Source organism: Ranitomeya imitator, chromosome 3 (genome assembly GCF_032444005.1).
Source record: "Ranitomeya imitator isolate aRanImi1 chromosome 3, aRanImi1.pri, whole genome shotgun sequence".
NCBI classification, from domain to species: domain Eukaryota; kingdom Metazoa; phylum Chordata; class Amphibia; order Anura; family Dendrobatidae; genus Ranitomeya; species Ranitomeya imitator.
The window spans coordinates 358435891-358463605 of NC_091284.1; the positions used below are offsets into that span (position 1 = coordinate 358435891).

Below are 27715 nucleotides of genomic sequence, written 5' to 3' on the forward strand. Positions count from 1 at the left end.
TGCCGCTCCGCTATCCATTGCTTCAGCCTGCCAGTGCCAATATGGCTGCGCCCTTGTGAGCGCTGTCAGTGACCGCCGAGCCGAGATGTTTGCCTTTCGGACAGCCGTAATCCGGGGCATCAGGTCGGGGTCCTGCCTGGTGTCAGCCGGAGGGCTAGCTGCACGGTGTGAGACATGCCACGGAGGGACGGGGTCGCTGGCAGCAAGTATGTGGGTGCTGGGCAGTCCTCAGACCGGCTGCATGTGCCTGCGCGTCCCGTCACATAGCGCGAGCCCTCCTGAGGGCAGACAATAATGGATGGATTTACACTGTGTCTCTCTTCTTTCAGGGGCAAGTCTTCTCCATGTACCCAGGGCGTATGCCACAGTGAAGTCCGAAGGTATAGTAGTAGCAGGGGCGGACACAAGCAGCCATGGGCCCCCCTCATGCATGTACACTGTATATAAAATACCTATAATAACATATGTGTACACACTAGCCCTATATACACACACTAGCCGTATATACACACACTAGCCGTATATACACACACTAGCCGTATATACACACACTAGCCGTATATACACACACTAGCCCTATATACACACACTAGCCCTATATACACACACTAGCCGTATATACACACACTAGCCCTATATACACACACTAGCAGTATATACACACACTAGCCCTATGTATATACACACACTAGCAGTATATACACACACTAGCAGTATATACACACACTAGCCGTATATACACACACTAGCCGTATATACACACACTAGCCGTATATACACACACTAGCCCTATATACACACACTAGCCCTATATACACACACTAGCCCTATGTATATACACACACTAGCAGTATATACACACACTAGCAGTATATACACACACTAGCCGTATATACACACACTAGCCGTATATACACACACTAGCCCTATATACACACACTAGCCCTATATACACACACTAGCCCTATATACACACACTAGCCCTATATACACACACTAGCCCTATATACACACACTAGCCCTATATACACACACTAGCCCTATATACACACACTAGCCCTATATACACACACAGCAGTATACACATACTAGCCCTATATACACACACTAGCCCTATATACACACAGCAGTATACACATACTAGCCCTATATACACACACTAGCCCTATATACACACACAGCAGTATACACATACTAGCCCTATATACACACACTAGCAGTATATACACACACTAGCCGTATATACACACACTAGCCGTATATATACACACACTAGCCCTATATACACACACTAGCCCTATATACACATACTAGCCCTATATACACACACTAGCAGTATATACACACACTAGCCCTATGTATATACACACTAGCCCTATGTATATACACACTAGCCGTATATACACACACTAGCCGTATATACACACACTAGCCGTATATACACACACTAGCCCTATATACACACACTAGCCCTATATACACACACTAGCAGTATATACACACACTAGCCCTATGTATATACACACACTAGCAGTATATACACACACTAGCCCTATATACACACACTAGCCGTATATACACACACTAGCCCTATATACACATACTAGCCCTATATACACACACTAGCAGTATATACACACACTAGCCCTATGTATATACACACACTAGCCCTATATACACACACTAGCCCTATATACACACACTAGCCGTATATACACAGACTAGCCAAATATACACACACTAGCCCTATATACACACACAGCAGTATACACACACTAGCCCTATATACACATACTAGCCCTATATACACACTAGCCCTATGTATATACACACACTAGCAGTATATACACACACTAGCCCTATATACACACACTAGCCCTATATACACACACTAGCCCTATATACACACACTAGCCGTATATACACACACTAGCCCTATATACACATACTAGCCCTATATACACACACTAGCAGTATATACACACACTAGCCCTATGTATATACACACACTAGCCCTATATACACACACTAGCCCTATATACACACACTAGCCGTATATACACAGACTAGCCAAATATACACACACTAGCCCTATATACACACACAGCAGTATACACACACTAGCCCTATATACACATACTAGCCCTATATACACACTAGCCCTATGTATATACACACACTAGCAGTATATACACACACTAGCCCTATATACACACACTAGCCCTATATACACACACTAGCCCTATATACACACACTAGCCCTATATACACACACTAGCCCTATATACACACACTAGCCCTATATACACACACTAGCCCTATATACACACACTAGCCCTATATACACACACTAGCCCTATATACACACACTAGCCCTATATACACACACTAGCCCTATATACACACACTAGCCCTATATACACACACTAGCCCTATATACACACACTAGCCCTATATACACACACTAGCCCTATATACACACACTAGCCCTATATACACACACTAGCCCTATATACACACACTAGCCCTATATACACACACTAGCCCTATATACACACACTAGCCCTATATACACACACTAGCCCTATATACACACACTAGCCCTATATACACACACTAGCCCTATATACACACACTAGCCCTATATACACACACTAGCCCTATATACACACACTAGCCCAATATACACACACTAGCCCTATATACACACACTAGCCCTATATACACACACTAGCCCTATATACACACACTAGCCCTATATACACACACTAGCCCTATATACACACACTAGCCCTATATACACACACTAGCCCTATATACACACACTAGCCCTATATACACACACTAGCCCTATATACACACACTAGCCCTATATACACACACTAGCCCTATATACACACACTAGCCCTATATACACACACTAGCCCTATATACACACACTAGCCCTATATACACACACTAGCCCTATATACACACACTAGCCCTATATACACACACTAGCCCTATATACACACACTAGCCCTATATACACACACTAGCCCTATATACACACACTAGCCCTATATACACACACTAGCCCTATATACACACACTAGCCCTATATACACACACTAGCCCTATATACACACACTAGCCCTATATACACACACTAGCCCTATATACACACACTAGCCCTATATACACACACTAGCCCTATATACACACACTAGCCCTATATACACACACTAGCCCTATATACACACACTAGCCCTATATACACACACTAGCCCTATATACACACACTAGCCCTATATACACACACTAGCCCTATATACACACACTAGCCCTATATACACACACTAGCCCTATATACACACACTAGCCCTATATACACACACTAGCCCTATATACACACACTAGCCCTATATACACACACTAGCCCTATATACACACACTAGCCCTATATACACACACTAGCCCTATATACACACACTAGCCCTATATACACACACTAGCCCTATATACACACACTAGCCCTATATACACACACTAGCCCTATATACACACACTAGCCCTATATACACACACTAGCCCTATATACACACACTAGCCCTATATACACACACTAGCCCTATATACACACACTAGCCCTATATACACACACTAGCCCTATATACACACACTAGCCCTATATACACACACTAGCCCTATATACACACACTAGCCCTATATACACACACTAGCCCTATATACACACATACTAGCCCTATATACACACATACTAGCCCTATATACACACACACTAGCCCTATATACACACACACTAGCCCTATATACACACACTAGCCCTATATACACACATACTAGCCCTATATACACACACTAGCCCTATATACACACATACTAGTCTTATATACACACATACTAGCCCTATATACACACATACTAGCCCTATATACACACAGCAGTATATACACACAGCAGTATATACACACAGCAGTATACACACATACTAGCCCTATACACACAGCAGTAAATACACACACTAGCCCTATATACACACACAGCAGTATACACATACTAGCCCTATATACACACAGCAGTATACACACATACTAGCCCTATATACACACACAGCAGTATACACATACTAGCCCTATATACACACAGCAGTATACACACATACTAGCCCTATATACACACACAGCAGTATACACATACTAGCCCTATATACACACACAGCAGTATACACACATACTAGCCCTATATACACACAGCAGTATACACACATACTAGCCCTATATACACACAGCAGTATACACACACTATCAATATATACACACACACAGCAGTACACACACACTAGCTATATATACACACAGCAGTACACACACACTAGCTATATATACACACAGCAGTACACACATACACTAGCAATATATATATACACAGAGCAGTACACACACTAGCATATATATACACAGCAGTATACACACACACACTAGCTATATATACAAACAGCAGTATACACAAACGCACACTAGACAGATCAACATCCATCACATGGAATATGTACAGTACCTACAGAGAGTGCAGTTGCAGGGAGCTGGTCAGGCCCAGAACACAGGAAATGAGCAGGGGAGACATGGAGCCTGTCTAGACTGTCAGCTCTCATCCCTGCACCTGCAGACTCCCGGCGGGCCAGGCCTTCTCCTACCTAGAGTAGTAATTCCTCCTCCCCTCCCCCTATTTTCATGTGTATCCCAGTCCTGCTGATCACTGAGGCTCTGGGAAGAATGCGCACCTGCACAGCAGGGAGTCACAAGCAGAGACGCAGCTTCAGTGACTCCCTCACTCCTCTCTTCCAGCGTCTGCCGCCCCTCACCACACTGCACCAGTGACAGCCGGACAGCAGCGTAATGTATGCTAACAGGCGAGGTCAGGAAGGGGGCCCCTTTTTGACCGTCATATCATGTGTGCAGCAGAGCGGGGCCCCCTGCTTCTCCTGTTAGCAGTAATCCTGCCGCCGGCTGTCAATCACCTCACTGCTTTGTATGTTTGTCGGGGGCCCCCTCCCGCTCTGGGCCCCGGTGCAGTTGCAGAGGTTGAACCGGCGGTATGTCCGCCCATGAGTAGTAGCTCCCTGTATAGGGGGACTATTGGGGGATTGGGACGTTTTAGGGGTATTATTGGGGGATTGGGACGTTTTAGGGGTATTGGGGGGGATTGTGACATTCTAGGGGGACTTTTGGGGTAAAGATATTGTAATATAATATTTTATGACTATAGCGCAAACATATTCCGCAGCGCTTTATAAATTATGGAGGAGACTTGTACAGACAATAGACATTACAGCATAACAGAAATCACAGTTCAAATCAGATACCAAGAGGAATGAGGGCCCTGCTCGCAAGCTTACAAACTATGAGGAAAAGGGGAGACAGGAGAGGTGGATGGTAACAATTGCTTGTAATGTACGGTCCAGCCATCAATATAGTAAATCGGGTGTTCATGGAATGCTGCATGAACCGGTCACCAACCAGTATGTGTACAGACACAGAGGGCTATTAAAGGGAACCTGTCACCCCGTTTTTTCAGTAGGAGATAAAAATACCGTTAAATAGGGCCTGAGCTGTTCCTTACAATAGGGTATTTTTTGTCCCCTGATTCCCTACCTATGCTGCCGAAATACCTTACAAAAGTGGCCTTTTTCGCCTGTCAATCAGGCTGGTCAGGTCAGATGGGCGTGGTGACAGCGCTGTTTCTCCCCCACATCTTGCTTATGTTCCCGTTGGTGGCGTAGTGCTTCTCGCATGCGCAAGTGCCGAATGCACTGCGCAGCTGTAGAAAAAGAGCGCGCTCGCCGCTATTCAGCGGTTTCTCGGTGGGCACGGCCATCTTCCTGAGGCCGCGCGTGCGCAGGTGGAGTCTCCTGCTTCCCGGGGCTTCAGGAAAATGGCCGCGGGATGCCGCGCGTGCGCAGATGGACATCGCGGCGGCCATTTTCCTGAAGCCGAGATTCGAACTCTGCTTCAGGAAAATGGCCACCGCGATGTCCATCTGCGCATGCACGGCATCCCGCGGCCATTTTCCTGAAGCCCCGGGAAGCAGGAGACTCCATCTGCGCACGCGCGGCCTCAGGAAGATGGCCGTGCCCACCGAGAAACCGCTGAATAGCGGCGAGCGCGCTCTTTTTCTACAGCTGCGCAGTGCATTCGGCACTTGCGCATGCGAGAAGCACTACGCCACCAAAGGGAACATAAGCAAGATGTGGGGGAGAAACAGCGCTGTGACCACGCCCATCTGACCTGACCAGCCTGATTGACAGGCGAAAAAGGCCACTTTCTCTGTCGCCCATGACGGCACCACGGAGAGAGGGGATCCGCCCACCAAGGACAGGAAACCTACAGATAAAAAGGCGGTACCACTCTCCCGCATCAGTTGGTTTCCTGTCCTTGATGGGAGACCTACAGACTTACCAGAAGGAAGATCGTCGTGGGATTCCGGGGCCAATCAGTCCGACTCAGGCAGCTGGGGTCCCTCTGCCTCGGCTGGTGTGGTGACCCGAGGCACCACCGCTGGGGCTAGTAGGCCTTTAGGGTGTGTGGGGTAGGTGACATGGAGTTCGCGGTCACCTCCCCAGGTAAGATGCAGCAGCGGCAACATCCAGGGGGGTCCCTCTGTGGTTGCGGGAGGAGCGGCACGGCTCTCCCTTTGGAAGTGTCAGCCTGCACACTGCATAGCCGTCCAGCGTGCAGGGAACCGCGCGTTAGGGCAGGCTGCAAAAAGACCGGGAGCTCCAGTGGGCAGCGGGTCATGTGCGGCACCATCGTGAGCAAACTGCGCGTGCGCGAGCTGGTGGAAAGAGCGATAAAGGCACACTCCGCAGGCGCCGGCAGACAGCGTTCCTGCGCAGGCGCTGGAAGAGGCGCTTCTGTGCAGGCGCATAATTGGATCAAGCGGCGGGAATCGCCGCCGCATAAAAAGAGGCTGCTTCAGTAATCAGTTGTTAAAGGGCGAGCCGCAGCACAGGCCGCAGCGCAAACCGCAGCACTAGCCACAGGAAAATAAAAAAAAGATGCCGCAGCAGCGATAAACATACAGTGGGGTCCCTCTGTGGTTACGGGGAGAGTGGCGCTCTCCCTCCTGAAGCGTAAGCCTGCAATCTGCAAAAGCCGGGGCCCCAGGTGTGCAGCGTGGAAAAAAAAAAAAAAGCCGCATGCTGCCTCTCCCAGAATCTTCTCCAGAGAAACACAGGAGCTGAGCCCAGGGCTGAAACCCTCCGGGGGGGGAGTACCTCAGCCACAGAGCCCAGCGAAGAGACTCCTGGATGGAGCGCTTCCGCCCGCAGTGGAGGCACTCTGCGCCAACGCCGACTGGCAAGCCACCGCTACTTCGGTTGCCATGCCTGGACCTCATGAGGGAGAGAAAATCATTGACAGCAATACAGCATTCCTGATGGGACGCCGCTTCCCCTCATGATGGGCTCTCAGTGTTATCAGCTCCCCCTGTTTTTTAGCAGATATGGAGCCAGCACAGGTAAGTGCATGGCGGAATGTTCTGTTGATAGCTCATGCCTTTGTGCTAAGCTGTGCTAGAGCTTCATATGCGAGGTATGTTTTTACATATACACAGCCAGACCTTGGACCTCTAGGCTATAATAAGGCCATATGTCCAGGCTACATCTCATGATTTGGCTTAAGTTAGTTGCATGTCTTGTCTGCGCAGAGCCTTATGATTGGACTCAATATAAACAGGTGTCTCACTTTTCTTTGCAACTTAACTACTCTATGCCTTGGGAGGACATATAGTGTTAATGAAGCACTTTGTCTCCATTAAGACTGCCTTCAGCTGAGGCTCATTAGTTAGCTCCTTCGGGTGGGGTCAGTCGGACAAATGAGATATACTATTCAGTGGAGGCTTATCAGTATCTCTGAGAGATTGTTCTTTTGCTTTTAACTATGGGCCGGTTTGACATCTTCAAGCATGACTGTAGCTCTATGCTTTATATGGTGTGTGGCTGGACATCACATGGCATGTTGATACTTTTATGCATTATATTGAGTGCAACACGTTGCATTATGATTCTTCTATGCATCTTACCGAGTGCCCCTGTGTGTCACGGTGCCTCTAGGCATTATATTGCGTGTCTGAGTATCATATTGCTTCTATGCATTATATCGAGTGTCTCTGTATCATGTCACACCATAGTGCTTCTATGCATTATATTACATGCCTCTACGTATCATATTGCATCATGGTGCCTCTATGCCTTATGTTGCGTGCCTGCATCATGTTGCAGCATGGTGCCTCTGTGCATCTTACTGAGTGCCTCTGTGTGTCTTATGGCATCATAGTGCCTCTATGCATTATTCTAGCTGCCTCTGTGCATAATATTGCATCTTGGTGCTTCTATGCATTATATGGCATATCTCTGTGTATCATATTGCATCATAGTGCTTTTATGCATTATATTGCATGCCTCTATGTATCTTGTTGCATCATAGTACCTCTAGGCATCGTATTGAGTGCCTCTGCGCGTTGTATTGCATCATGGTGCTTCTGTGCATCGTACTGAGTGCCTCTGGGTGTCATATTGTACCATAGTGCATCTGTGCATCATGCTGGGTGCCTCTGTGCTTCATATTGCATTATTGTGCCTCTATACATCATATTGAGTGCCGCTGTGCATCATGTTGCATTATAGTGCCTTTATGCATCATATTGAGTACCTCTGCTTCATATTGCATCATTGTGCTTTTATGCATCATATTGAGTGCCTCTGTGCATCATGTTGCATCTTAGTGCCTCTATACATCATATCGAGTGCCTCTGTGTATCATATTGCATCATAGTGCCTCTGTGCATCACGTGTTATAGTGTTTCTTATTGCCTCTGTGCATCATTGTTGACAATGCCTCTGTGCATCATGTTGCATCATATTACATCATGTCGCATCATAGTGCTTCATATTGCCTTTATGCATTGTATTGCATCATATTGCATCGTGATGCTTCATTGTGCTTTTGCTTCACATTGCATCAATAGCGCCTCCATGCATCAAAATGTGTGCTTACGGTCATCTTATTGCATCATATTGCTTCAGTGCCCCTATGCTAGTACTTCGGTTGGCTCTTGGTTAGACCTTCTGATTTAGGCATGCAGCCACACACAAGGCATATCGTTGGTCTACCATTTCACATTTGTCTTGGGCCCCAACCCTGGCTTATAGAGTCCTAGTGGTTTTGTACCCAGTTCTAACTTCTGTTGATTCATTCTTTACAACAGGGCTTGGCAAGCAGCTTTGCTTTAATTGTCTGAGTAAATTAGCAGTTCTTCCGTATGAAACAGTTTTTCTCAACCTATAAAGAGACAGACTACTGTCCTGGGAGCAGAAAATACCAAGAGGTGGAAGGAAAAAATCCTTCCCAATTCCACATGTGACAATCGGGCTGGTTTCCTTGATTAACATCCAGTAGACAGATTCTCGTCCCATAAGTACAGTACATTGCATTATGGTTACCAGGGACGGCATGTCTGCCTTTGGCACCTTGTGGTGAATCAGCATCTCTCTGGTGGGAAGAATCCTGCTTTTCTCTAGCCATAGAGTATGGCTACTCCCTCCATGGCTGTCTATAATACTGACAAGCTTGCCTCTTAGGATATGTATATGCGTGTAGTGTCAGTAAAATAGGAGTGATGATCCACGTTTCCCTTTCAACATTTCTAATGAGAAGGCCAACTCTGGTGATGTTAGGAAATATTACCTGCCGGATTGTGTATTCCTTAGTTGCAATAACATCCAACCCTTGTTTAGGGTTTAGACACCTAAGGATTCGGAATAGACGTGATCTGGATGAGTAATGTGTGTACATCCTAATGCTCTGCCATTATCCATGTACTAACTGTTATTGGTTTGATCTTCCCGCAGTCCAGGACCGGAGGCTAGTGCGCATGCGCAGGGTGAGAACGCGCCCTTATGACGCAAGCAGACGTCGCGGTGCATGACTGGGTAATCCAGTCTGAACAGGCACATGTTGCTTCTCCAAGTCCCCTCCTCGTGGAAATATAGAGCAGGTGGTCGGGGGCTGGTACTCAGAGCCCTAATATATGGCAATGGTCAAAAGGCTGGTCACCCAGACTTCTCTGGTGCAACTCCTCAGAATATTAGCCATAATATTGATCGTGAATGTTTCCAGGAGTAGAGAAGACCATATAGGAACCACCAAACTGCTGGCGGGGAAGGGGGGGGAGGATACCTGGAGGAACTTCCTTTCAGGTTCCAAGTTAGAAGAGGGAGTTTCCAATAACAACTGTCTTAGCGTTTCTGCAAGGAATTGGAACAGGGACTAGCCACAAATACTTTAAAAGTTCAGGTCTTGGCTTTAAGGGCCCTGTACAGTTAAGACCCGGCTGGGTATCTGGGATATCCAGGTTCATCAAAGCGTTGGCCAGGTCTAGACCCATCCCCTCTCGGTTTACTCCTCCTTGGAATTTAAACTTGGATATTATATCCCTATCCAAACCTCCTTTTGAACCCCGGTCAGAGGCTTCTCTGGGAATCTGTCCCTTAAAACATCACTTTATGAATCGGTGGGTTTCCAGGTTCATCAGGGCAGCAGGCAGTTCGAGGCCACTTCCAGTAAAGTTCCCTTCAATGGGATTCATTTTCGGTCCTTAAAACCCTGTCTAAACCGCCTTCGAACCCTTAGAGGATATCCCATTAAAACTCCTATCCCTCAAAACATCCCTGCTCATCGCCCTCTCATCTGCTCGTAGAATAAGCAACATACAGGCACTATCTGCTAACCCTCCTTATACACGGTTTTTAGAGGATAGGGTTACTCTCAAAATAGATCCAGCATACCTCCCGAAGGTGGCATCCCGGTTCCGCAGAACTCAAGAGATATCTCTACCCTCCTTTTGTCTTAACCCTAAAAATAGGGAGGAGGAATCATTGCATACACTAGATGTCAGGAGATGCTTCATACAGTACTTAGAAGCCACCAGAGAGAGTAGGGAGGATGCCTCTCTTTTTATGTGCTTTCAGGATCCCTGGAAGGGGAAAAAGGCCTCCAAAGCTACTCTGGCGAGATGGATCACAGATGCTATCAGCCTATCATACTCATCAAGTGGAATGTCTGTTCCAGTGGAGGTCAAGGCTCACTCAACGAGAGCAGTGACAGCTTCTTGGGCGGAGAAGGCCGGAGCTTCGATTGACCAGATATGTAGAGCTGCTATTTGGTCATCACCTTCCACATTCTATAGGCACTATAGATTGGACCTTATCACCTCTTCGGACCTTACTTTCGGTAAAGGGTTCTGGAAGCGGTGGTCCCTCCCTGAATGTACTATCTATGCAAATCTCTCCGTGGTGCCGTCATGGGCGACAGAGAAAAAAATTATAGTTCTTACCGATAACGGTATTTCTCTGAGCCCATGACGGCACCCGTACATTCCCTCCCTTCACTCATGGGTGTGCACGTTAATATAGTGCCATAGTTTATTTATGACAGGTCACGCGGTATCTCAATTAAGTTAAGTAATATTGAAACTAATAAGCTGTTCCATAGTCTCCCATCGTTCTCTAGTAAACAACTGATGCGGGAGAGTGGTACCGCCTTTTTATCTGTAGGTTTCCTGTCCTTGGTGGGCGGATCCCCTCTCTCCGTGGTGCCGTCATGGGCTCAGAGAAATACCGTTATCGGTAAGAACTATATTTTTTGTAAGGTATTTCAGCAGCATAGGTAGGGAATCAGGGGACAAAAAATACCCTATTGTAATGCACAGCTCAGGCCCTATTTAACGGTATTTTTTTCTCCTACTGAAAAAACGGGGTGACAGGTTCCCTTTAACCCTCCGTCAGGGGCAACTGATCTGACAGGCGCAGCTCACTTAGTTTCATTTGTCTATTTTCAGTGGTTTGTCTGGGAAACGCCATACTTTTCTGGTTATTAAATATTTTTTTTACACCTGATTATGTGTATTCTCATTTATTACATTCCTATTAAGTTAACTGATCACTTTTAGAGCATTGACATTTTTTAAAAAAGGAAAATATAGCCAATTTTCTAGCTTGTGCCGGACAGGTGCAATGCCCCTAAACTCGTTATGAAACATATTGCCCCTGACGGAGGGTTAAGAGCATTTAATGTGTGTGAACAAATAAGAGGGTCATGATTTTGAAGACAATTTAGTCCTGGGTAATGTGTTCCAAATAACTGGCGCAATACACGATAAGTCTTGTATAAGTGATTAGGTGACTTTATTCTTTGGGTTGGTGCAATTACAGTGATACCAGACTTATATCGGGTTTTTATGTTTCGCTGCTGTCGCACACTAAAAGACATTTTTTATCGCAAAAACTAGTTTTTGCCTCACCATATTTCGAGAGCTTTAATTTTCCCATATTTTGGCCGACAGTTAGGTCATTTCTTCTTTAATGGGACGAGCTGATGTTTTTATTGGTACCATTTTCGGGCACTTGACATTTTTTGATCGCTTTTTATTCCGATTTTTGGGAGACAGAATGAACGAAAACCAGCAATTCAGGACTTTCTTTGTTTTATTTTTATACCATTCTGCATGTGGTAAAATTGGTTAGGCAGCTTTGTTCTTCGCGTCAGTCCGATTACAGTGATACCCAATTTACATTTTTTTTGTGTTTTGGGCTTTCACACAATAAAAACTATTTTATAGAAAAAATAATTATTTTTGCATCGCTTTCTTCTGAGAGCTATAACTTTTTTTTATTTTTCTGCTGATGGAGCTGTATAGTGGCTTGTTTTTTTGCAGGACAAGATGATGATTTCAGCGATACTATTTTTATTTGCATTTGTGTTTTTGATCGCACTTTTTGTTCGGCGGTATGATGATAAAAAAACAAGGCTTTACTAGGTTAATTAGTGAGACAGTTTTATAAAGCGGGTCGTTACGGACGCGGCGATACCAAATGTGTACCATATCTTTCGGATTATAAGAAGCTCCAGATTATAAGACGCACCCCAAATTTTGAGGAGAAAAATAACAAAAATATTTTAAAATAAAATGGTGGTGCTTCTTATAATCCGTGCGTCTTATTGCTTACCGGGGGTGGTGGCTGCGGAGAAGCGGGGTCCCAGGGTTGCTGCTGGAGGAGGCAGGAGTGAGGTGATGCTGCAGGCTAGGATGAGGGTGCATGTCCGGTGCTGCTGCTGGATGCTCGGCGGTTGCTGGCTGATGCTGCGTGGGTGTCCATATACCGTATATACTCGAGTATAAGCCGACCCGAGTATAAGCCGACCCCCCTAATTTTGCCACAAAAAACTGGGAAAACTTATTGACTCGAGTATAAGCCTAGGGTGGAAATGCAGCATTTACCGGTGAATTTCAAAAATAAAAATAGATCATTATTTCCCCATAGCTGTGCCATATAGTGCTCTGCACCGTTCATATTTCCCCATAGGTGTGAACCATATAGTGCTCTGCACCGTTCATTGTGCCCCCTAGCTGTGCCATATACAGTGCTCTGCACCGTTCATTGTGCCCCATAGATGTGCCATATACGGTGCTCTGCACCGTTCACTGTGCCCCATAGATGTGCCATATACGGTGCTCTGCACCGTTCATTGTGCCCCATAGATGTGCCATATACGGTGCTCTGCACCGTTCACTGTGCCCCATAGATGTGCCATATACGGTGCTCTGCACCGTTCACTGTGCCCCATAGCTGTGCTGTGCCATATACGGTGCTCTGCACCGTTCACTGTGCCCCATAGCTGTGCTGTGCCATATACGGTGCTCTGCACCGTTCACTGTGCCCCATAGCTGTGCCATATACGGTGCTCTGCACCGTTCACTGTGCCCCATAGCTGTGCTGTGCCATATACGGTGCTCTGCACCGTTCACTGTGCCCCATAGCTGTGCTGTGCCATATACGGTGCTCTGCACCGTTCACTGTGCCCCATAGCTGTGCTGTGCCATATACGGTGCTCTGCACCGTTCACTGTACCCCATAGCTGTGCTGTGCCATATACGGTGCTCTGCACCGTTCACTGTGCCCCATAGCTGTGCTGTGCCATATACGGTGCTCTGCACCGTTCACTGTGCCCCATAGATGTTCCACATAAATTTGTGCCGCCGCTGCCGCAATAAAGAAAAAAAAACACATACTCACCTCCCTTGATTGCAGCTCCCGGCGTCTCGTTCCGGCGCCTCCATCTTCCCGGCGTCTCTGCTCTGACTGATCAGGCAGAGGGCGCCGCGCACACTGTATGCGTCATCGCGCCCTCTGCCTGAACAGTCAGAGAGCAGAGACGCCGGGAAGATGGAGGCGCCGGCCGGGAAGATGGATCGGCGCCCGGCGGCTGGAACGTGGACAGGTGAATATAACATACTCACCTAGTCCTGGCGATCCTCGCGCTGTCCCCTCCTGTCTTCGGTGCCGCAGCTTCTTTCTCTATCAGCGGTCACCGGCACCGCTGATTAGAGAAATGAATAAGCGGCTCCGCCCCTATGGGAGGTGGAGCCGCTTATTCATTTCTGTAATGAGCGGTCCCACGTGACCGCTGAAGAGAGGAAGAAACTGCAGCGCCGAAGCCCGTGGGACGGCAGGGACAGCGCGAGGATCGCTGGGACTAGGTAAGTATACCTCAGCGCCCTCACCACCTCACCCGCCGACCCCACCGCTACCGTGACTCGAGTATAAGCCGAGGGGGGCACTTTCAGCCCAAAAATTTGGGCTGAAAATCTCGGCTTATACTCGAGTATATACGGTATCTTGATCCCGAGATCACCATCTGCACATGCGCTACCCCTGGCGGCAGCCATATTCCCGCAGTCCACCGCACAGGGAACAGTAGTATTACCGGGGCTCTGGCCTATCGCAAAATGTCAGCAGTGGCGGACACCTACGCAGCACCGCTGGGCACCGGAGACACCAGCAGCACCGACCAGCAACTGCCGAACACCCCCTCATCCCAGCCTACCCACGGTATCGGTAAGATATGTATTCTTTGTAAGACGCACCCCCATTTTCCCCCCAACTTTGGGGGGGAAAAAAGTGCGTCTTTACAAAGCAAAAAACACGGTACTTATTGTTTGTTTATTTACTGTTTGTTTAATGTATTCATTGGAACAATGTGGGTTTTTTTTCTACTTTATTTGGGGATTTTTTTTTAATGAATATTTTTACACTTTATTTATTTTATTTTTTTTATTTACTTTTTTACATTGTCCCAGTATGGGCATTGCTATTTGGTCTCATAACAGAGGGCTGTGTAGAGTATGTGCTTTTATGCAGCAATTAAACCGTAACATTTATGTTTTTATGGGTTCTACAAATTTTGTCTTTTGTCTCAGGAGGGCCGAGCCAACTGGATGACTTACCGCCAACAATGTTAAAGAAGGAGTATCTTGGAATAAAAAGCACAGAAGGGTAAATAAAGTATCTCATAGCTTTTGTTCATACCGTGCCGTTTTTGATGCCAACTTTACTAGCTAAAACAGAGATGAATCTTAAAAATCAAAGGTAAAGTTTTCCGTTTGCACCAACCTCATAAATAGGGTTGCGTATATTGGCTTTAACCCCTTTCTGCCAGCTGACGGAATAGTACGTCAGCTGGCAGATCCCCTGCTTTGAGGTGGGCTCCGGCGATGAGCCCACCTCAAAGCCGCGACATGTCAGCTGTTTTGTACAGCTGACATGTGCGCGCAATGAGCGCGAGCGGAATCGCGATCCGCCCGCGCCCATTAACTAGTTAAATGCCGCCGTCAAGCGCTGACAGCGGCATTTAACTAGCGCTCCCGGCCGCGCGGCCGGAGGTGCTCGCACTGCGGACCCCCGTCACATGATCGGGGGTCAGCAGTGCATCGCCATAACAACCAGAGGTCTCCTTGAGACCTCTATGGTTGTTGATGGCCGATTGCTTTGAGCGCCACCCTGTGGTCGGCGTTCAAAGCAACCCTGCATTTCTGCTACATAGAGGTGATCTGTACTTCACCTCTATGTAGCAGAGCCGATCGAGTTATGCATGCTTCTAGCCTCCCACGGAGGCTATTGAAGCATGCCAAAATTTAAAAAAAAAGTGATTAAAAATATAAAAAAAATAAAAAATATATAAAAGTTCAAATCACCCCCCTTTCACCCCAATCAAAATAAAACAATTAAAAAAAAATCAAACATACACATATTTGGTATCGCCGCGTTCAGAATCGCCCGATCTATCAATAAAAACAAAGGATTAACCTGACCGCTAAATGACGTAGCGAAAAAAAAAATCAAAACGCCAAAATTACGTTTTTTTGGTCGCCGCGACATTGCATTAAAATGCAATAACGGGTGATCAAAAGAACGTATCTACACCAAAATGGTATCATTAAAAACGCCAGCTCGGCACGCAAAAAATAAGCCCTCACCTGACCCCAGATGACGAAAATTGGAGAAGTTACGGGTATCGGAAAATCGCGCATTTTTTTTTTTTTTTTTTTTTTAGCAAAATTTGGAATTTTTTTTCACCACTTAGATAAAAAATAACCTAGACATGTTTGGTGTCTATGAACTCGTAATGACCTGGAGAATCATAATGGCAGGTTAGTTTTAGCATTTAGTGAACCTAGCAAAAAAGCCAAACAAAAAACAAGTGTGAGATTGCACTTTTTTTGCAATTTCATCACACTTGAAATTTTTTTCCCATTTTCTGTTACATGGCATGGTAAAATCAATGATGTTGTTCAAAAGTACATCTCGTCCCGCAAAAAATAAGCCCTCACATGGCCATATTGACGGAAAAACAAAAAAGTTATGGCTCTGGGAAGGAGGGGAGCAAAAAACGAAAATGAAAAAGCTGAAAAAGCTCCGGGGGTGAAGGGGTTAATTGTTGGTTGCAGTATTTGGCACTTTTATAAATTAGTTACCGTATTTTTCGGACTATAAGACGCACTGGATCATAAGACGCACCTCAAGTTTTCAGAAGGAAAATAAGGGGGAAAAAATGTCTAATGGTGGTCCATCTTACAGTCCAAATTCATCTTACTGGGGAGGGGTTTCGGCACAGGTGGAGGAGTGGTCACAGGGGTTGTTCGGTGGTCCATGCTGGTTCGGTGGTCCATGCTGGTGCGGTGGTGCTGCTCTGGTGGGGCTCCGCCGGCATTTTGCAACAGGTGCGGTGGCGGTGGTCTGTGGGGCAGCGGGCTCCGATGGCATTTTGTGAATGCCTGGAGGCCCGCGCAGATCAATTCCTGCGATGCGGTGGCCTCTGGGAAAATGGCCGCCGGATGCGGCGACTGCTCAGATTCATATCTCGGCAACGAGATCTCGTCCCGAGGTCTGAGCGGAGAGCCGCACCAGCCTGGGAAGGGATGCTGCAGCGTCGGACCGGGGCCACCACCACGGTATTTGAAAGTATATTACGACTATAAGACGCACCCCCATTTTCTCCCAGAATTTTTTTTGGGGAAAAAGTGCATCTTATAGTCCGAAAAATATGGTATACTCTGTGACTCTGGAAACTATGGACCATAAAACTGCGGCAGTAGGCTGCAGAATGTGTTAAGACGAATTGCTGTTGCCTTGACTACAACTCCTGACAAAAATTATGGAATCACCGGCCTTGGAGGATGTTCATTCAGTTTAATTTTGTAGAAAAAAAGCAGATCACAGACATGGCACAAAACTAAAGTCATTTCAAATGGCAACTTTCTGGCATTAAGAAGCACTAAAAGAAATCAAGAACAAAAAATGTGGTAGTCAGTAATGGTTAATAATAATAATAATAATAATTAATAATAATAATATTATTATTATTATTATTCCAACATATTCCACAGCGCTTTACAAATTATAGAGGGGACTTGTACAGAAAATAGACATTACAGCATAACAGAAATCACAGTTCAAAACAGATACCAGGAGGAATGAGGGTCCTGCTCGCAAGCTTACAAACTATGAGGAAAAGGGGAGACACGAGAGGTGGATTTTTTTTTTTAACCAAGCATAGGGAAAAAATTGTGGAATCACTCAATTCTAAGGAAAAAATCACCCTGGAATCACCCTGTAAATTTTCATACCCAAAAATAACACCTGCATCAAATTAGATCTGCTCGTTAGTCTGTATCTAAAAAGGAGTGATCACACCTTGGAGAGCTGTTTCACCAAGTGGACTGACATGAATCATGGCTCCAACATGAGAGATGTCAATTGAAACTAAGGAGAGGGTCCTCATCAACTTGCAAGTCCTACTCTAATATCAAAAACAGCTAACATAGAAAAACAAAAAAAAACCACAACATGAAGAGCAGACTCGCCAAAACCTTGTCAAATGACAAATGCACTCGCAGGGTGCAGCAGGCCCCCGATAATAAATGCTAGGACTTGCAAGTTGATAAGGACCCTTGACGTTGGGTTGCAAGCTTATCCATTTTGGCCAAAATTGTAACTAATACCTCATCTAATGTATTATATACATTATTCAATTTTTCATCTTTTTTGCACTTATTTTTTTTTCAGGGTGCGGCAGGGCCCCATTATGTTGTTCCTCGTGCGCGTGTGTGTGTGTGTGTATATATATATATATATATATATATATATATATATATATATGTATATGTACAGCCCGCCTGCTAACACTATGGGTGTGATCAATAGGTTGTCCAGACACTGTGCATCACATTTATCTGTGTGAATAGTGTCTTATGTAAGCCTTACCTGTGTGCATTTTTGCTACTAGGCAGCCAACCCCTCTAATGTTTGGGCGAGTGGGTGGTTGCTCTCATCAGTAGCTTGCACCTGTGCTGCTTTAGCATTTATTATCGGGGGCCTGCTGCACCCTGCGAGTGCATTTGTCATCTGACAAGGTTTTGGTGAGTCTGCTCTTCATGTTGTGTTTTGTTGACTTTTTCTATGTTAGCTGTTTCTGAACAGAACATGCAAATTTCCACAGTCATTGATGATATGGGGGCTGCATGTCAGGTAAAGGCACTGGGGAGATGGCTGTCATTACATCTTCAATAAATGCACAAGTTTATGTTGATATTTTGGACACTTTTCTTATCCCATCAATTGAAAGGATGTTTGGGGATGATGAAATCATTTTTCAAGATGATAATGCATCCTGCCATGGTGCAAAAATTGTGAAAACATTCCTTGAAAAAAGACACATAAGGTCAATGTCATGGCCTGCAAATAGTCCGGATCTAAATCCAATTGAAAATCTTTGGTGGAAGTTGAAGAAAATTGTCCATGACAAGGTTCCAACCTGCAAAGCTGATCTGGCAACAGCAATCAGAGAAAGTTGGAGCCAGATTGATGAAGAGTCTGTTTGACACTCATTAAGTCCATGCCTCAGAGACTGCAAGCTGTTAGAAAAGCCAGAGGCGGTGCAACAAAATACTAGTGATGTGTTGGAGTGTTGTTTTTTTTTGCTTTGTTTTTTGTTTTTGTTTTTCGTGATTCCCAAATTTTTTCGTCAGAATTGAGTGATTCCATAATTTTCCCTCTGCTTGGTTGAAGTAACCATTACTGACTACCACATTTTTTGTTCTTGATTTCTTTTAGTGTTTCTTAAAGCCAGAAAGTTGCCATTTGAAATGACTTTAGTTTTGTGCCATGTCTGTGATCTGAGCAACTGAATGAACATCGTCCAAGGCCGGTGATTCCATAATTTTTGCCAGGGGTTGTGATATCAAGCCCGTGATTCCAGTGCACAGAGTCCTGAATGTTTTTCATGTGATTACGGAGTGTGCTAGTGGAAGATTCATATATTTCCATCCTCCTCCTGAAATGTGGTTAATTGAGCGTGAAGTACAAATGTATATTTTAGGTGTCATTGCCTCTTAAAGTGCTATGTGTTTCCTTCCAGGCTTAATGATGTTGTAAAACGAATATTGTCTCTGGATATGGCAAGCCAGGTCAGTATTTTTTTTTCAATGACCTTTTAGTGTAATATGCAATGAAAGACATGTTAATTCAATGTAGGAGCCTTATGTGCAACTGTAAAATCCATCAATATATAAGATGGTGAAAATAGATCAAATTATACCAAATGTGTAAAGGTAGAAGAAAGAGTAATTTGTGCAATTTTCAGAACACATTCTCACATGTCAGTGGCTTATTTACTTTTTCAGAATTGTGTTCCCAAGTTTTGAAGTTATGGATAAGTAAAAACTAAATATTAGCAAAAAGTTTTGCAAGACCCTGATTCAGAGTCCATGTTGGTACAGCATGAGAGTCAGACCATGGTCCTGCCAGCTTTCTAGACTAACCAGGTCGGGCATTCACAAGGCTCCCATGACATCATGCTGTTTTGCCGCAGTCTTGTTTGCGGTTTTTGCATGCGTCTTTGTACAGCAATGAAGGCTTTTTTGAACTAAATAAAGATATTAAAAAAAAAAAAAAAAATATTGCGATTTCTTGGTTCAGCACCACCTTTTTCATTCTGATGCAGTAGCATCAGAGTAATGGGATTAGGGCTTGTTGTCAGCAGCTGTCATCCTATCATTTAGAATGCATTCTGCATGTTTTGTGCACATGATGCGTTTTTTTTCCGCGAAAAAAATGCATCGCGGTAAAAAAAAAAGCAGCATGTTCATTAATTTTGCGGATTTTCTGCGTTTTTCCTGCAATTCTATGCATTTGAGGAACGCACAAAAAAAAGCGTCAAAAATGCATGAAATCACGCAAAAAAACCGCATGCGGATTTCTGGCAGAAATGTCCGGTTTTTGTCAGGAAAATTTCTGCAAGAAAGCCCTGAACACATGCTGACACAGATCACTGATGTCCACCTGGTAGCTGATACGGTGTTAGGCTACGTTCACATTTGCGTTGTTGGGCGCAACGTCGTCGACGCAACGCACAACGCATGTCAAATGCATACACAACGCAGCGTTTTTTGACACATGTGTTGTCCTATACAATTGAAGATCCAAAACGACCCCCCAAAAATACAATTAGTCAAAAGGCGCATCCGTCAAAAAACGCGGCTCAATGCAGGCACCTGCGCCCTATGCGTTTTTCATAGACACTAATGTTTTTTTTGGAGCATTTACGACGCAGGTGAGTTGGATGCGTTTTTCTTCGGAAATGTGACGCATCAAAACAGCAACCTGTAGCGTCATCCGTGCCCTGTCTGGTGCGCCAAAAAAACGCATGCGTCATACAACGCATACCGGCGCATGTCCATGCGCCCTCCATGTTAAAGTTAGGGGCGCATGACGCATGCGTCGGTATCCGTCGACGACACTGCCCCAAAGACGCAAATGTGAACATAGCCTTAAATACACAAAACGCACAGACAGAGCGATAGCGAATCCACCAAACACAAGTGATGCTAGCACGTCCGTGTGTTTCGCTGAAAGCCCTTTATGTGCCAGGCTCCACCCCAAACACTCATGCCCAGTTGGACGGGGCGTCGCCCGTGGGCCAATCCAGAGCTGCCACATCACCAGAGCAGAAAGCATCTGAGCACCAATGATAAGGCGCCACATCATGGACATGCTCAGTAAGATGATTTCAATTTCTGGACTTAGGCTCCAGAGAGTTGGGCTGCCTCTGTATACCACTGGTTACCATAGACTTTAGCTGGAGAGCCAGCGGTAACCACACGTATTACAGGAGCCTGAGCAAGATGCTGGGACCAATGTTTGCGCTAAGCAGTAGAACCTGCGGCTGGACCTGAATGGGAGACCAGCGCAGCAAACAGTGCCTGTGATACACCCACACAGCAGGGAAGTCCTGGCCTCTAACAAGTTGTCAGCCCAGCACCCTCAGTACTAAGCTGGTAAGTAAACACACACACCTGGTCACCAGCCTACGTAGGACAATGTGTTTGTGTTAATTTAAAGAAAAAAAAAATTGCGTGGGCTCACTCGTAAATTTCATAACCAGCTGAGGACTGATGTTAATATTAATAAAGGTTCCCAGGCTATTAGTATCAGCTCACAGCTGTTTGTTTAGCCTTTACTGGTTATTTTACAGGGGGACCCCAGAAACAAAATTGGCATAGGGTCCCCCTATAAAATCTAACCAGCAAAGGCTAGGCAGACAAACTTGTCAAGGCTTAACCTCTTCACGACATGGCTATTTTGTGTTTTTTGTTTTTATTTCCTCCAATTTTTGCAAGAGCCATGACTTTATTTTTCTGTCCACACAGCCATATCCTCGATGGCTTGTACATTTGAATGACACTATATGGCAAAATTAATGGTGTACTGGAAAACAGAAAAAAATATCAAGTGCGGTAAAACTACAAAAAACAATGCAACTCCAAAATAGTGGGTTTTTTTTTTTTTAAATGTACTATTTTACTATGTTCACTAAATGGTAAAATTGACATGGTGATATGATTCTCCAGGTCGGTACATAAATATCAAGCGTTTTCATTTTTCGGCCTGTAGCGCTGTGTGAGGGCTCCCTAAGCTGATGCATTTTACTAATACTATTTTGGGGTCGATACAATGTTTTTCATTGGCTTTTATTGCAATGTTGCAGCAGCCAAAAAAAACATAGTTCTGGAGTTTGGATTTTTTCTTTTCTCTCTATGCCGTTTACTTATTGGATTAATTTGTTTTATATTTCGCTCGGCCTTTTCTAACGCAACAATACCAAATATGTGTTTTTTTTTTTATTTTTAATTGGTCAAAATGGGAGGCGATTTGAAGTTTTATATTTTCTTTTTGTAGTTTTTAAACTTTTTTTTTTTTCTTTACTATATTTGTCCCTTTAAGGGGCTTGAAGCTTTGATCATCAGTACTGCTATATGTAGCTAAGATCACGGTCTCCTATGAACGCTGCATATAACAGGAGAATTGTAATGAGACAGTGATTTTCAGCAGACCCCCGGCTGTCATGGCACTCCATCGATACCCCGTGAGCATGTCACTTGGCACATTGTTGGGTGCGTTGAATGATGCCCCCTGCCGATGCGTTGTAAATGCCGCTGTTAGAGATTGACAGATCTGTTAGAGGAAGGTTTCTGCTGAACAAGGCTATTTTCACACTAGCGTTTTTTTTTAATACGTCGTTTATGGCAAAAAACGCATCCTGCAAAGTTGTTTTCAGGATGTGTTTTTGCCCCATAGATTAACATTAGCGACGCATTGCGCCGTGTTGTGGTGGACTGCCGGGAGCAAAAAAAGTTAAATGTAACGTTTTTGCTGCCGACGGACCGCTTTTTCCGACTGCGCATGTGCGGCCGGAACTCCGCCCCCACCTCCCCGCGCCTCCCAATGGGGCAGCGGATGCGCCGGAGAAATGCATCCGCTTCACCCGTTGTGCAGCGCATCAAACGCTAGCGTCGGAATCTCGGCCCGACGCATTGCGACGGGGAGATTCCGACGCTAGTGTGAAAGTAGCCTTAGGCAGCGACACAACATATGAGATATAATTTTACGTAATGTCATGAAAAAGGTTAAGAGGTATTCCCATATTATGAAATTGGTATAGATAAACGTCTTTTCCTATCTGCTGTCATTCTCTTGCAATGAGCGCTTTTATGTTACATTTCCAAGGAGATGGGTCACCAGCTCCTGAAGAATCTACTTGTAGTTAGTCCTGGTTGAGGAGTTAACTCATGAGATACCAGTTGGATCTCTCCAGCCCATTATTTTCTATTCAGCAGTTAACTGCTCATCTTCCTAATGATCCATCAGCTCCTGATCTGTTATCAGTCCTGCAAAGTCACAATCCCCAGGTCACCGCAATGGGCAGTTTCTACAGCAGTTCTCTTATTAATTGCGCACTTGAACTGTTTGTTCAGAGGCTTTATTATCTCTGTATGCAATATGAGAATACTGTGGACTTCAGAACAAGCACTGACATTCCCTTTATGGGTCACCGCAGCAGAGGGACACAGCAATTGGAACAAAAGTGTCACTCAAGATGGAGTTTCCACCACCTCCATCCCCATTCACCACAGGGCAACGTTGTACAGCTGTGTACTGCTAAATACATAAGTGGAGAGTAACCTTTTAAAATGCTGTACAACACATAACATTTGCATAGCGTTTGCAGCACCAATAGATTTCCTATGTGTTTAGTAGTCTTTTACCTTAAGTGTATACCTTTAATAAGTGTATATTGCAGCTCTTGCTGTACTTTTATGTCGGATGCATTAGGTTAATAAATATAAAATGCCCATAGACTTTAACTTTTAATCAGAATGTGTCACATTGTAGTGGGAGAATAACCGTTTTGGAGGAATTGACATTTTTTGCGATTTACATTTGTAGTCTGATAAACTGAAAATTAAAATCCAGCAACTTGTGGAAAAAGTGAGGAGAAGTCCTGATGACAGTACGTCTACAGAAGTCTATGGTAAGTGTGACCGGTCTGATATTGGTGGTCATCAGATACTTGTCTATCTTTTCCTCGGCTACCACATTGGTCCGCTGCACTTCTATTGATTAGCCGGTCTGGCCTGGCGTCACGCCGCGATGATGTCGCTCTAGGCCTAATCCGATGAGCTATGTACGCCGTCTGGTAAGGTGTGACTCCCTCTCACGTCCAGCAGCCTCCTAATGGAATGAGAATTGATTCGCACCAACTCCAGTGGTCAGATGTAAAATATGGTTGGAGTGCATAAGTTGTATATCTGCAAATATGCCGCAAACAGCCGCTTTCGTCGGATCCCCTACCCTCAGCTAAATGATTTCATCCATGAAGCTTGTGAGACCCTTTTGTCATTGATCGCTATTGTTAACAGATCAGAAGTGTCTAAGCCATTGCATAGTGTGGTTCAGACTACTTTTCCTAAATGAAGTCTACGTAAGGTTTCTAAGAAGCCGGAGCTCCATTGGACTGGCGATCGTGTATGTGCTTTGTGTCTTGTGTAATATTCTTACAGTAATGTTTGCCATTTCCCTTTTATGGTGTAAAATAACTGATTTCAACACATTTCCACTTCAGCCGAAGTCTAGACTTTCACAAGGAAGCCATATAAAAGTGTCAGGTGAACGATATCATCCAAACCGTGAACTCTCTAGGGAAAAAAAATGCATCAAATAAATTCTTTATTTCATCCTTAACTGTTGTTCATATTTACAGTTGCAGCTTTAACGGCAAGAATCCAAAATTTTAAGGAGCATCTTCAAACTCATCCAAAGGCAAGTCATCCTAATGTCTACCCTTAAAAATCACCATGAAGCCTCCTTCACAGCTTTCTGCAGGGCTTTTTCAGCATCAGTAAAAAATTACCATATCCAAAGTGTGCAGCATTTTGAAAACCTCATTATTACCGTCTCAAAAGAAAAAAAGCACCTTAAGATTAAAATCTTGTAAGTAGTGCATTTCATATTTCCCACTATACAACAGCTGGTCGCACACACAAACACGCCATGAACAATTTTGTGTTTACCGCCAAAGCTCCAAAATTCGTTGCAAAGATATAACTATAAAACCTAATGCTTGACGTCACCACTAGAGGGAGCATGTGTGTTTATGCCAAATATCATTCATTGAACAGTATCACAGTGGCTCTGACTTGTCAGCCAATTTTTTACTTTTTTTTTTTTGTATTCTGAGACGCTGACATGATCTAAACATCATCTGGGGACTACGACGATCTGGTGACTAGTCTAAGTGGCTGGTAGCCAGCAGCTTCTCTGCTCCCCTTGAGCGACAGGTCTCTCCGCACACGTGTATAGGGAAAGATCTGTCACTAAAGTGGTGAGGGACAAGGAATAGCAGCTCTGGACCTGGTCACCCTAGCGGCCGGCTTTTAAATGAAAGTTTTCTCTCGACCACCAGTGTCTCAGTAAAAAGAGATCAGAGTCAGACTCTGATTCATGCTGCCTGTGGTTTGGGCAGCATGAAACTGACTGATAAGTGCCCTAACAGCTCCCATGCCCACTTTAGTGGTGTTTGTGAGCAATTAACATGCTACAGTATCTTTTTAACTCTTTTAGAGAAAGCGACTCCTGCTTTTTTCCTTGTATCTGATTCCTAGTGTATTCTAATCTTCTGCTGCCCTATACTTTGTACTAGGATAAAGCAAACAAGAGGCGAATGTTAATGTCCATAGATCGGAGGAAGAAGTTACTGAAGTTTCTGCGTCGCACGCGCTATGAGTCATTTGAACATGTGTGCAGTCAGCTTGGCATTGAGTACACCTTCCCTCCAGAATACTACAGAAGGGCGACCAAGAGATGGATCGCAAAGAAAGCCTTCTGCTTGCAGGTCTGCATTTCCATACAAAGACTGCTACATGTTAAATATAAAGGCTATGTATACCATTTATACTTAATTTTGTCATTCTTGCTCCAGTGCATCTAATAAAAAAAAGCACTTTACAGGAAATTAAAGGAAATGTTAATTTTCTTTTTACGGAGCCTATGCAGAGCTATGTGTTTCCATGTTTGCAAACCATTATCAGATCCTCTAATCCTGCAGTCATACACCATACTGTCCATCTGTATTGCTGCACTTCCCTCCTTCCTCCACTTCTTGGCAACTTTCAGAATGTATGTTGGCAAGAAGAGAGGACACGTGAGTATGACTGCTGGATCAAATTACACATTCATTAAAGGGGTTTCTGGTTTTGTAATATCTGTCCCCCCGGCTGCATTTTGTTTAAAAATAGAAAAAACAGGCACCGAGCTTTGCTTACTCTTACCCTTGGTCCGGTGCTGAGTCTCCGCCGTTGCTTCAGGTGTCTTATTGTCTGTAGTGCTGATGTCATGTCGACAACACTGCAGCCAATCCGTGTGCTCAGCGGCCCTGCTTGAGTCGCTAGTACAAGCCACTCAGTTATTGGCTGCTGCATTGTCGGTGGGACATTAGAGCTAAAACAATATCGGACATTGTTAGCAGCAGCGGAGACTTAGCACTGGACCCAAGAAGGGTGATTAAAGCACATTCATTTTTTTCTCCTTTAAACAAATTGCAGCCACAGTACGGGATTCCAAAACCAGAAGGGTGCTGTAGACAAAAAGTGCTCGAATATTATTAATAATATTTTATCTGCCACCTTGCTTTTATTTCAGTATGTTTGATACAGTGGAGTAATAAAAATAAAATGGGTTAGATTTTCATGCCTTTTACTATGTGAATGTCTTCTAGTTACCCTTCACTGGCAATATCAGTAATAGGTCTGTCTTACAAGCTGGTTCTCGGGATAGAAGGTAGCATCTGTCCCTGCACATTCATTGACTGCTGGAGAAGTAGAAGAATGTTTCTATTACTACTGGGAATGTGGATGTAGGAGAGGTGATGGAGGAAAGCTAAATCCTTATCTTGACCTTTTTTAATTTTCACAATTTGTGGGCTTTTCATTACAGGTACATAAGGAAGCGAAGAAACTGAAGGAAAAGGAGCTCTCTGAGAAGAAGCAACGCGTTCCCAAGACCCACCTCCCTCTGTACGTCTTCCCCCAACCAACAAATTGAGTTTGGCATGTCATCCATATTAACACCAAGTGATGGCCGATAAGAAAGACATCTGCTAAATGTAAACTTTGAGCTTTACCTCCTGAACCGATTGTTGTATTGTTTGAAAAGCTCCAGAATAAATCTACATTTTGTTATATACTGCTCCATTGTTTTTTGCGTTACTTTTTACTTGACGTTATTATACTTTATTTTTTTTGTGTTAAGAGTAAGTTTGTAGTCTATTGCTAAGGAGCAACAACGGTCAGTTTTAATTATCCATGTAAAAAAAAAATCACTAACTGTAACCGGACTTTTACTTGTTACAGTAGACCGGTAAACTTATTTGCCACCATCTTAGGCTACGTTCACATTTGCGTTGTTGTGTGTTGCGTCGGTGAC

General features: G+C 44.5%; 1 protein-coding gene across 1 annotated transcript; it reads left to right on the forward strand.

Annotated features, from left to right (window-relative positions):
• Positions 1-27478, forward strand: MRPS15 (mitochondrial ribosomal protein S15). Its single transcript, XM_069756877.1, has 8 exons — positions 1-206; positions 330-380; positions 15319-15394; positions 19815-19863; positions 24182-24266; positions 24996-25054; positions 25935-26126; positions 27227-27478. The coding sequence occupies exons 1-8, from the start codon at positions 86-88 to the stop codon at positions 27332-27334; spliced, it is 741 nt and encodes a 246-aa protein (XP_069612978.1). The 5' UTR covers positions 1-85; the 3' UTR covers positions 27335-27478.
• The last annotated feature ends 237 nt before the right edge of the window (positions 27479-27715 follow it).